Raw genomic sequence first — 12,750 nt, forward strand, 5'->3', positions numbered from 1 at the left:
AATGTCACAAAGTTCTTATAAATTAAAGATTATGAGGTACCTTGAAAATTACTACTGAACGTGAAGGCTGGTAAGGCTGATTTTAAAATCCAGTAAAAAAGAACCATACAATCATTTAGGTAGGAAAAGAAGTCTAAGAACACTGAGTCCAGCCATTAACTCAGCAAGTCCACCAGTAAACTCTGTCTGTAAGTGCCACATCTACATATATTTTAAATAACTGCAGGGATAGTAACTCCACAACTTCATTAGGCAGCCTTTTTCAGTGCTTGACAATGTTTTCTGTGAAAAAAGTTCTCCTGCCATCCAATCTACACCAGCCTTGGCACAACTTGAACTTGTTCATGAACATAGTGTCATGCCATCCTCTTGCAACCTGAGTAAAATGGTAAAAGAGGTGCCTATTTAGATATAATTCTGCTCTTCCTCAGATTTACAGTCCTTTTTCTTCTTTAGGTCTCATATGTGAAAAATATGTGATAAATATATATATACCAACAAAGTATGAATAGGAGGTGGCTTTTCTCAAAAATACTTTTCATATTTTATCTAATCTTCAAAATTTAAATAAATACTGAGTGGGCCTAAGAGAGAAGGGGAAAAGATATTAGTATTTTTAGTTTAAGAAAATACTATTAAGAAAACAGAAAAAGTATTGCATTATTTCTCATTAATTTTTCTAAGACTGGCAGATTATTTTGTAATTGGCTCAGTATCAACTCAGAAACTTTCGTAGGCCAAAATATGCACCACGGCACCAATCCTAATTTTTGTTGAAGCCACGCCACATTACCAAGCCAATGAGTGAACTTTTAGGTGTAACAGATAGAAGGACTTGGCCTTTTCAGAGAATTATTTTCTCCCATTGCTTGCTTTGCAGCCCTGTTTTTATGTCAGTGATCACACTGCCCACAGAACTAGAAAGCTTTCAGAGACCCCAGAGAATTCATAGCTGAGGTATCATGCCTGTTACTACAAACATTAGACTTTCCATTTATTACCAGTAGAGCAAGGGAACTTTCAATGCCAATATGAGGTTTGAATGTCTGTCCTAATGGGATAAGAATGTGCTGCTTGCTTCCCAGTACCTTTCCAGCTCAGTCAAATGACCATTACTGAGGTAGTTGTTACCCTACTGTTAATGATGCCTTATCTCCAAAGATTCATGCTGAAGGTGATGGGCTAGAAGTCTGCTTCCCTGTTCTTTAGCTGACTTATACATTGCTCACATTTTGCATCTCTCATCTTAAAATTATGATTGTCTTTGGGTCTGAATATCAGCTCAGAGCAGTTTTATTTCTAATTGCCTTCTTCTCAAAGACTTGAGAAACAAACCAAACTTTTCTATTCCAGTCCAAACGCAGGTCTGAGAACCTAATTCAGGCATTCACACCTGGCTTTGGGGTCTGTGGTTTTTTTCCCCCCCCCCACAGTGGTCTCAGTATTTCATACTTGAAAAAAATGTGTTATGTTGGTCAAAGCAATTTCTGGCATGCATGGTACTACCAGTACACTTAGTGGTAGTCATTTATCAAAATGCTAATTCTGGGGAAGGAAGTGTTCTAAAACAGCCTGCCATCCTTCCTTCAATTTCAAAGCTAGTCTGTATCATGACAACTCTTTTTCCACCTACATGTCATTATCAAAATCTGTAAGTGAAACACTCCTGCATCTTGGTACCTGCTTTATTTGAATGATAAAACCATTTGAAAATCAGACAACAACAGTAGCAGAGAGACTTTATATTTTCATTTCCGAAACATACAGTAAATTTTCAATCTAATTATACTATGAAAGTCACTGCAATGCAAAATGGTTATTGTTACATTTCAAGGCTCTTACTGTCTATTTTATAGATCAAGAGTTTGTAATCTTTAAGTATATATGGCTTTTGGCAAATAAAATGAAGCATATAGCTTTCCCTATATGCTAGTAAACTCTCTTCAAGGAGGAGCACCCAGGGATGCACTGAGGAGAATATTTTGTTTTGTTGATGTGTAGAAAAAAAAAACTGGGCATATGAGTAAAGAAATTCCTGTTTTCTTAGTTCATTTTAACCAATATAAGCCTTGTAGAATAAGGCAGGATCCTTAGTGTTGGCAGACTCCTGTGAAATACTGCAATGATGATTTTAATGAAAATCAGTTAAAATTTAAGATTCAACCATAATGAGCTCTTCAGGGTGAAAACTAATGTATAACTTAGGAAAAAATAAAAGCAGCAAAGGTCATTTTGGAAAAGCTGGAAGAGAAACAGGCAATGAAAAGCAAAATATATTCTATTTAAGGATAAGCAGAATTCTGTTGACATTTCTGATTCTGTATTTTACTGATGGTATTCTACAGCAATATTAGCAAAACTGGATGAGGACAAGCCAATATCTTTCTGAACAGTTCACAGAAATACTGACTAGATGATTAATCTAGTCTATAATGGCATATTCTTAACAAAAACATTTCTTCATTATGACTGTTTTGCTGTTAATAACTTTGGCTTGTCAGTGATGATAAATCCTAGTTTGGCTCAATGTTTTATACTTGGTGGTGGTATAATTAAGTTAACAATGACTAGTACTGCCTAATTTTTGTTTTACATACTTAAAATAATAATTCCTCTCATATCCATCAGAAGCCAATACAAATCCAGTGAAAATTAATAAGCTCTCTATGAGTTCAAGTTTTGTGATCTTTTGAAAGTTTCTAATTTGTTTTATTTTTAACTTATTTTCTGATTTTTTTTTAATAGATACTGAAGGGAAATTGAACAGTTATATGTAGAACAGTATTTTTTATGGGAAATCACTAAAAAAACCCACAAAAACCAATGCACCAAATTATCTTTTATTTTATTTCTGTCCATTAGAAAAGCAATAAAATGCTATTACTTTAAATTTTAGAGGCTCCTTATTTTTAGGGCTTAAATAAAAGCTAATGCAGTGGTAGAGCTGCTTACACATGATTTCACCTTTTACAGAGAGTTGGCTTTTTGGTTGTTGTTTTGGTTTGTTTTGGTTTGGTTTTTTTTTTGTTTTTTTTTGTGGTTTTGTTTAGTTTTTGTTTTTTTTTTTTTTTTTCTTTTCTTGGAAAAAAAACCCTGCAGTTTCACAATTTCACTGAACTAAGAATTTGACTTCTGATGAGTATTATAAATATGGAGAGTCACTTAAAATTTCTGGCTTTGGTCTGATACAGACCATGCAGTCTTGGGCCTGGCTAATATTTACTAAAGTGGCAAACAAGGAAATTAAATTGAAATGTATATACCACCCCCATCACTGCTGCTGAAGGCTGGCCTGTGCACAGAATGACAGGGAACTGAGGGTTTTATTCACTCTAAAGCTCTCTTGATTTGCCTGGCACATCACCTTGTCTGTTTTGAAAATAGAAATTATATGGCTGCAGCTCCTACAGAAAATCCACATTTTTTTCCCTCCTCAAGGTCTTATCCAACAAATCTATTATGCCATCTGTGCAATAGGTAGTTAGCAGAGCAATTTTGAAAATACCCGGTACCAAAGCTCAGGAGATTCCATAAATCCTGCAGTTACAACTCAAAAGTTTCCTGGCCCCTATACATCCTCCTTTGGCAAATATCTTTGGGAAAGAAAGGAAATATTTGGTACCTGCTGTATCCCCAAGCCCATCCAGGTTCCAGCAGCAGATGTCTTCTCTACCAAGATCAAGAATGACAACAGTCAAAGTGTTTATGTCTAGGAGAACAGGGAATTTCAGGTACAGAAGCTCTGCATAGTTAAATTCTCTGTAGATAACTGAATTATTGATTAAAACACAATTGTCTAGCAGTTCCAGCACTCTGGACAACTGTTTTCCCACTATTATAAGTTTTGTGATCATACAATGCATTTAAACCTACCTGCAATGAATTTTTCTTTCTAAACTTTCAGGAAGTACATTTGAAGAACACAAGTAGAGGGAACACAGGAAACAGAAACTACAGAATGTGAGAACATGCCATCCACAAGAACGAAGAATGAATGTGCCATCTGCAGGATACTTTGCTGTAAATAAATTATTTGTTAAACATTGGAAGACTTAAAAAAAAACCCCTTTGTTTTAAAAAGCTTGATGCAATTTCAACCAATGGGCATTCTCCCAGTGAACAATGCAACTAAACATTCCAATATTAAGTCTTTAGAGAACAGAACATTTTAACCAGACCAGAGCTAAAAAAATCTGTGGTTGATATATTGCTGTTTGTTAACCTGTTTTAAATGTCCTGCACAAAAACTCTTAAAGTCCTGTGCCCCTCAAAAGCCTACAAATTTATGGGCCTTTGATGGATCCAATTGCACTAAATTAACCTACGAATACTGGCTGCTGGAGTCATTCATCAGCCCTGTCTAAGTGGTGTTTTTTTATTTGCACTTCTTTACAAGCAACAGGCTGTTTGTTTTACAGTGTCTGAAAACATTGTTTGTCTACCCCTTCATATTTGCACAGTTTGACATTCCCAGTAACAGCAGCAGTAAGGTAACATATACAGTTTCAAACGTCCATTAATTCCATCTGTGGCATTTTGACAAAATATGGGTTATAGATGCATTTGTTTTAAGACGGTTTTATTCTTCCTTCTCTTACAAACATGCAAACTTTTTTTTTGCAGTTTGTGAGACAAAATATTTTTAAAAGCAGTTAAAGCATACATAGGCTCTCGAACCAGTAATGATTCTTCCAGGTAATTGTTTTGTAACAGTATAGGTAACTTCTTTCTTCCTCCATATAATGCAGTATGTAAAATTTAGCATATCAACAATACACATATATCAAACAGTATGTAAAAAAATCTCTGTTTTATAGTACAACGGTGCTATTTTATAGTTTGTTACATGAAAGGGTCTGGCCAAAACAGTAATAGGTAAAAGCAAATATGGAAAGACCAAGCCAAAGATTAAATAACAAATTACTTACAAAAATATTCAGCTTAAATTAACTAAAATGGCTTCCAATTTCAACACGAAAATAACTTCACCATCTTCAAAAGAAAATACTTGTTTCCTTTTAGATACTTGAAGGATGGTGTTTTGACGTCTGATTATGTGGAACACAAACTCATGTGTAGGCCCAGAGAAGACACTTGGAAAGACAATTTGAAAAACAAGTGACTTGAAAGAGTAGTCCACCAGCCTACGTTCCTGAAATATCAGCATTGTGTTCTATCATAAAGAAGTACTCAAGCTCCCCTCTATTTCAATTCTTCCTACAATCAGATGTGGTTTACCTGACTGTGAGCTCGGCTGCATCTCTCTGTAAATCAGAAAACATAGTCTAATCACCAAATTACTAGTGTAGAATGAGTCCTCAATGAGAGATTAACCATAACACCCTTAGAGCCCCACTTACAGCTGCCATTCATGTGCTCTTGTGGGAGTCAGAGATACCCAGATAATCCCTGCCATGTAACTTTGATAGGCCCTGCAGCGGTTCTGCCTTGAATAATACTGTGTCCTCTGCTGCATTTTTTGTAAATCAGCTCAGTGTGGGTTGGCCAAGCAGTGAAGGGGATAAGCAGCCAACAGTGTCCCAAGGTGAACATTAAACCTGTCTGTGAGAGAAGGGAAGGCAGAGGAAGAGGGAGGGAAGAGAAAAGCACTATTCCACCCTGTCCAAGAACTCCATTGTGGTCCCATTCAACTTTTTTCCCTCATCATGCTGCATTTGGTAGGCTCAGGCAAGGGATGAAGCATCTCTTGGTCAGCTCCAAAGGGGGCCTGGAAAACCGTGTATGAAGGGAGCAGATAGGGAGGTGGCAGATTATATCTATAAAGGAAGTATCTCCTTTTGAAGGCTGCTCAAATCTGCCTTACTTTCTACTGCAGTATCCCTTCAGGAGAAGGAAGGGTTCTAAAAGCAAAAGAGGGAGTGGATAACTATTGACTTAAACATAAGAGAAAGTTCTCTCCAGACTGCATATGTACAGCTCCTCAATAGTCCCTTGTGAAACAAACAGGAAAGGTCATAAAAGTCTAACAAATTATTGTAGTTCCTTTTCTATTCCCATAGAAAGTTTGTGGTTTGTATTTTTAACAAGTGCAATGTATTCCTATACAACTCTTTAAACCCTCTGCTTTCTGTGAGATGGATGTCTATATGCACAATAAGCTGCCATAGCAATGTAAAAGTAGAACAGTAAATGAATAAAAAGAATGTGTCCCAGCTCTCACTGACTGAGATAGTTATGTTGAAAAAGGAAGAAAGTAAAGAGAAACAGATGGGGAAACTAACCTAAATTATTTACCACCAATTCAATAAACAGAATTAGCAATTCTGATACCTGTCACAGCTCCTACAGCCTTCTTTTGGCAGGGGGGATGGAGAGGGAAGGACTTTTACTGTAATGGCTGTAAGAATTCTGCAACGCAATCTAAGAACAAGCCATTATTTTGATGTCACAGATATAATACATATTTCCATTTCATGCCTTATGACTCTTTCTGTCCCCTATCTCTTCTGAAGTTCTAAGGGGAAGAGGGAAGAAAGGTGTGAGTGTAAAAAATAATTTGAGATATCTGTGGCAGCAAGTTTCTTTGTAGATAACTTTTTTACTGATGTGCTTTTAACTGAATAACTATACATAATTTTGCATTAATTCCTGTAAATTAATTCAAATTTTTGGTCTTATCTTGGGACTCACACACTCACATTCATACCACCATATTTTTCCTATTGAAAAACCATAATTAGAAAATGTCACTCAGAGACTGCAATATTTATCACAATTTAACAACTGTCTAAACAAATTAGAACAATTCTTGAAAGCAATTAAAACAAATACTGAAGAGCTGCAAACTTCAAAGGCAACACTTTGCTTTACTAGAGAATAAATGATATCACAAAATGGGAAGTAGCTCCAGCTCCACAGAGGTGAGAAATGCATGGGTGGGGAATGCACTTTGTATAAGAAACCTGCAGTCGTATGGCAGGGAGCACATGGTAAACCAGTTAGTATGAAAGATAAAGGGCTGCATTAGCTTAATAATTGCAATAAATCCCCTACTTAAAGAAGTTGAAGCATGAGCCAAAGCATCCCTCCCAAAAGTAGAAAGCAGTCTGAAAAACTTCTAATTAGAGAAATGAAAGGTTGAGCTGGATTTTTAAAAGCACTCCAGATATTTAGGAACAGGGCTCTCATCAGATGCTATTGATTCTCATAAATCACTGAAATGGTAAAGAAAAGCCCATTTCTCATCCTTCTCTATTGTGTAAGTCACATGACAGAGATCACAGATTTTTGCTTTCTAGAATAGATCTAAAATTCTAAGTATTACACAGAACACCACTGAAATGCATAACTAAAGTGATATAAGCCTAATTATTTTCAGTCAGTCCAAAAAGCACTTCAGATCTAAACCCACTCCATTTAGTGTCTCTCTTTCATCAAGGTAACAAAATTTAAGTCTCCTCTCCATAGAAAACATAATTAGTCATTAAGAGTTTAAATGGAAAAATCAATAAATTCTTTATTCTGCTCAAAATGTAGTTAGAAACACACACTTCCATATCCATGAAAGATTTATATGAGCTTATTTCTACCATTCAGCCAAGAGAGACAAGAAAATCAAAGCCTGGGATATTGCTTCCAGTCTTAGTAGATACATGAAAATAGCCCCCTTTTTCTCAGGGCAGCTTACCCTGCTGGTCCTTTTCGTAAGATTGAAGGGTGAATTAATGGTAAGCTTTCTTTACAGAAGTGAATTCCACACACAAGTAGGAGCCATGCCCAGTTGCCCCCTGAACTCCTTGTTCTCACAGTACCAATGGTTAAAGCTGATTGATGAAGACTTCAGGCCAAGCACTGTGTCTTCTTGGCCCTCCATTCAACAAGCAAGGGCATGATATGACAAGATCGGGAAAGTGTATTTGCATATTTGCTTTACCTGTTACTGATTTGGCCAACAATGCCAAAGTGGTGCTATTGTTTTGTTTAAGAAAGTACTTGACTAAAATATAAAAGAAAGCATAAATAAGCATAAATATTTTTTTAATGTATGAAAATGACAATTACATAGGTATGGTTATTAAAATAGAAATAAAACTAGCCATAACTTTTCAACTTTTTGTCACTCAAAAAACAGCAAAGTAATCTTATATTGATACAGGCGAGCAGGAATAAGAGTCAAAATGCCACAAAAATTCATAGACTTTAAATGAAATTCTGAATCCTTATTCCAAGTCAGAAATTCTGATGAAGAAAAGAATTAGAAATCAGGGAACGGAAAGCCTTGGTGTGACTGAAAGTCTTTCAGATCATGCAAGTCCTATATCATACCAGAGATTTTTTAAGCCACACTCTAGTCTGAAATCAGTGTAGAGTTTGGCTTGGTCGGTGGCACGATATGATCGAGATTTTCACTGTGCACACATTTTTAATTTTACCTGATTACTTTCTTACTTATGGCACATAATCCAAAATGTAATGTTCTTAAAAGCCACAAAAGATGGAAGCATATCTGAATTTAACAAGGAATGAAAAAAATTATTCCTAACAGGAAATTGTTGGTTCTTTTAATTCTCACCAGTTCCAAATTGTGAGAAAAAGTTGAAATATATGGCTAACAGTCTGTGAATTATTTTTTTTACTACTTTATGTGGTCACTATGAACATCCTTATGTGCAAAATTTCACATTTCAATTTTTTTGTTTTGAAATTCTGCTAAGTTAAGCCCAAAAAGAGATTCTTGGCACCTATAGGACAAATAGAATACTTATGTTGTTCTGATGAAGGTATAATCAATATATTTAAAATGTTTTATTTTTTAGTCTTAAAAGGAATAGTAATAATTTATTTGGGGGGGGGGTCTACTTATACTGGTCCCTCTTTTTAGGATACTGGTCGGTGGAAATTAGTCTTCCAAACACGCAACTTCTAATCAAAACCAATGTTTTTCCTCCCTCCTGCTCTGCCCAGCAAATTTAGTTAAAATACTATTGCAACATTATTTTATTGTTTGTCTGTTTGTTTGGGAGGGTTGTTTTGCTTTGATTCACTTTGTTTTGATTCTGGGGGCAAGGGGTAAAGAGGAGGAGATGAGGCTTTTGAGTGATAATTTTTCCTCTTGGGTACAATCCACATAAAATAAAGAATTTTTCTTAATGCGATTACTAATTATCCAATTCATGTGTGGAAGTGGCATTCAGTAAAGCAACTAGATTAAATTCATCTTGAAAGAAAGAAAGAAAGAAAGAAAAAAAGAAAGATTTCAACACAAAGTTATTACCCGTCCAACTGTTCTACTCCTACACTAGACCTTTTGCTTCTGACAGCTTTGGAATATTCTGCTGGATTATAAATGCCCAAACACACAGTATCTGATATATAGAAATCTTTGACTTTTTTGTTTTTACATGAAGGGTGTTATGGGAATGTCTGAAATTTGATTACATGTCATGCTGTATAGAGATGCCATTCTGGCAGAGGCCAAAATAGGAAGGACCTCCCTGATGGTTACATTAGGAAATCTTACACTAGCAGCATAAAGGCTGTAGTTGTGTATATGTACACATATATAGACACATGTACATATATATGTGTGTGTATAGACAATGCTACAGTGTGTGCATGTCTATGTGTATGTGTGTGTGCACATGTATATTATGCTTTTCTTTTTCCTGTCAAGTAAAATTTGAAATGCTTGCTTTTTTCTCTTCAGATCTTATGGATTATATTCAGTAACCCAACTGGAATCTAATTTTAGAAGGACATTGTGTAATATAGATGTCACAATTTAGGTCCTGTCTTTGTTTTTCATACCTAGAGAAATTACCAGATATTTAAACCATAAGACACCTCTTCATTGTCATCAGGCAAATATGTTTATCTGTTAGATGCAGATATAAAATACTAACTGTGAGGGCCATATTATAAAAACCTTCATTAAAATTTCATCTTCTATTTAATTTTTCCCCATAAAAATTCTATTAAGTGTGATTTTTTTAAGTGTAAGCATCACTTCAAAGTAAGAATAAGTAATATAAACAGAGCAGAATGATACTTTCTGTCATCACCTCAACTATTAATTTGTCATTTATAGTTTTTGTAAGATTAATTCATCCTGCTCTACAGCACCCTTAACTGTATCAGAGGTGGAAAAGGCTTAGCAAATTCCTTATCCCAAATTATTTATAATAATTTTTGATTTCTCTGTGTTCTTCAGTAACTTTTTATTTTGCCAGTTTGGCTCACAAAAGTCATAAAAAGCACCAATGTGATACTTCTGCTGCTAAACATTCTTTCCTACAAGTATATACCCACCTAAAATATCTACATATTCACACCTTATTGAAGTTCTTAAGAAACAAAACAAATACAGTTGACAGATAATTTTTCCCACCATTTTTAACTAAATCAAAGGCATTGCATTTTATTGTATTTTCCATTCATTAGTGTAATTTCATTCCTCTAAGCAGCAACAAAATACCTGCAGAACAAAAAGGACTCTGTCCTGACAAAATCATGCTTCATGTACTCATGTTACAGAAAAAATGTTTATTCAGATAACTATATAAACAACTAATTATATGAAACTCATACTTTGTAGTGAAATATTTAACTTTGTACATTTAAAAATCAAATGAATGTTCCACTCTTCCTGGTTTACTAGCATTAACCTGACTTATGTTGTGAAAACCCTCACTTTAACAATGATCAAAGACAAAGGACCCAAAACCAACAGACTAAACCATTATCAATTAAGAGGTAAACTGTCCTTGTTTTTTGCACAGCAATGAATTCTATACTATTTTTTTACACTAGAATTTCAAATGCAATTGATATAAATGCTGCATAAGAATTATGGTTCTCTTCATTATTTCCACGTAGAGAAATTTCAACAGAATACAGCACATGAAAGTGACAGTGCACGACAGAGTGTATAAATCATATCTTTTCATTTATTACCATTTCTAAGGAATTACTCCAACAAAATTCTATAGAAATCCTGAACAAGGTGAAAAACATAATTCTCAAAAGTGTATAATGATAATAGTTGCCTGATTAAACTAAATCTCATCAGACATGAGTCATAAAATGCTCCACTGAAAGCACACTGGTACTTCATTATATTCTGAACAGCTTCACCTGTAGTCTGACACCTTTCATTGCTTTTGTCAGAATGTGATGGTTCTGTTTCACAGTTTCTTAATCCTTGGAGTCTTAGGGTTGAATATTAAACATGTTTATCAAGACTAAGGACGTCAGGAAACAAAATCAAAGTAGAAGAAGCAGCACCACCTGCTGCTGATAATCAAATTGTGTATAAGCTTTCTTTTCTCCCAAATTACTGCAAAGCCACCCAGAATGCTAAACAAAGAGTTTAGTAGCACTTGCTTTCCAGGACAGCCTTTCCATAAGGAGTAACTGTGCTCTCTGTCTTCAGTGTTAGACCTCAGTTGGTATCCTGTCTAAAACTGGGGTTTCCATGATGCAAATCATGAATGTGGATACATGAGTTTCTGATTTCACTACTGAATAATCCTACTATTAACATTTCAAGTCATTATAACCAAACAGTGACAAGGGTTAAGTGTTCATTTACTAGAAAACATTTAAATATCTATTAAACTTCTAACTGGATTTATTCTTTCTTTTTTATTTTCTCGTGCTTACTCATAATACAATGTCACTACTTGATGACAAATAATATTTCATACTGTGTATGTAACATCATTGTGTTGCAGAATCCCCCAAATACCTCAACAATGTCTTTGTTGCGCTATTCCCCCCATCTAGCACTTATAAGCTTTTCTAGTAACAACAAATAAATAAAAAAATGGAGCTCTTGATATGTACAAATATAAAAAAAAAAATCAAGAAGTTTTGCTAGTTTGCAGTTCATGTAATGCCATCTTGACCATTCTCTTCCCCTCTCTCTATGAGCTGTCTAGAACAGTAAACTATGCTCCATAAATAATAGTGTATTCATGCTTTTAAAGGCTTTTATATGCATTTATGGTAGGTAAAGGTTGAAAGAGGTAGTTGACTGATTTTCACTTTTATCTACTTTGATTTCAGTAAAGGGCTTTGTCACTCTGTATACATAAAGGCTAATGCACCCTTTGGTTTGTAGAATGTACTGAAATGTTTGCAACCCTCTTGGTATCAGGTCCAAAATGTGAAGCATTACTGTTAAGAGGGTATCTTTCTAATGTATTTGTATGTATAGTTTACACCTCTGTGAGGTCTAATAAAGGATTATGGTTAATAAAAACTGTGTTGAAAATTCATCATCCATGCAGATTTTGCAGCAATTTGCATTCTTCCTTTCTCTTCCCTGGCATATACATTTCAATTTTCTCTGAATACACCAGAATCAGGACATACCTTAGCAGGGTGATCAGGCTCCATTCATCCTAAAATAGAACTGGCATGGAAAGTGGCTCAAGAGCCTCGATGAAAGGAAATGTCAGCAGATGAAATTATGGAACTTATAGATAAAATTGATAGAAGTGAATGACCAGGAACTGACCATGTTCACACACAGAGGAACACGACTCAACTCTGGTTTACAGAGGTCTCTCAAAAGTTCCTCACTACAACAGAACTAAGTGGTAGTAGCCAATATCTGGCTTGGATCTCTATCACTTCTGTTCTCAAAAACAGAATCTATGAGTAGGTGAATAAATACTATATGAAAAATATGGTATCTTGCAGGAAACGGAAGATAGTTGTTGTGAGGTAAGCTTCAGAAATCTATTGGGAGTTCTTTTTTTAAAAAAAGGACACAAAGCTAATCAA

General features: G+C 35.0%; 1 protein-coding gene and 1 long non-coding RNA gene across 6 annotated transcripts in view; one reads left to right on the forward strand and one right to left on the reverse strand.

Annotated features, from left to right (window-relative positions):
* Positions 1-9,131, forward strand: part of IGF1 (insulin like growth factor 1) — a 51,947-nt gene extending 42,816 nt beyond the window's left edge. Inside the window, exon 4 of the mRNA XM_053942396.1 lies at positions 3,905-9,131. Within this exon, the coding sequence (XP_053798371.1) occupies positions 3,905-3,964 (60 nt within the window). The 3' untranslated portion in view covers positions 3,965-9,131. The remainder of the gene's footprint in view (positions 1-3,904) is intronic.
* The window catches only part of LOC128787862 (uncharacterized), a 108,033-nt gene extending 95,599 nt beyond the window's left edge, over positions 1-12,434 (reverse strand). For 4 of the 5 annotated variants that reach the window (XR_008430877.1, XR_008430878.1, XR_008430875.1 and 1 more), the window contains exons 1-2: positions 12,337-12,434; positions 3,874-4,018 (exon numbers count right to left, since the gene is read on the reverse strand). This is a non-coding gene — a long non-coding RNA (uncharacterized LOC128787862). The remainder of the gene's footprint in view (positions 1-3,873; positions 4,019-12,336) is intronic. The other variant, XR_008430876.1, reaches the window with a different exon arrangement.
* Between the last annotated feature and the right edge of the window lie 316 nt (positions 12,435-12,750).

This window comes from Vidua chalybeata, chromosome 5 (assembly GCF_026979565.1).
Source record: "Vidua chalybeata isolate OUT-0048 chromosome 5, bVidCha1 merged haplotype, whole genome shotgun sequence".
Classification (NCBI taxonomy): domain Eukaryota; kingdom Metazoa; phylum Chordata; class Aves; order Passeriformes; family Viduidae; genus Vidua; species Vidua chalybeata.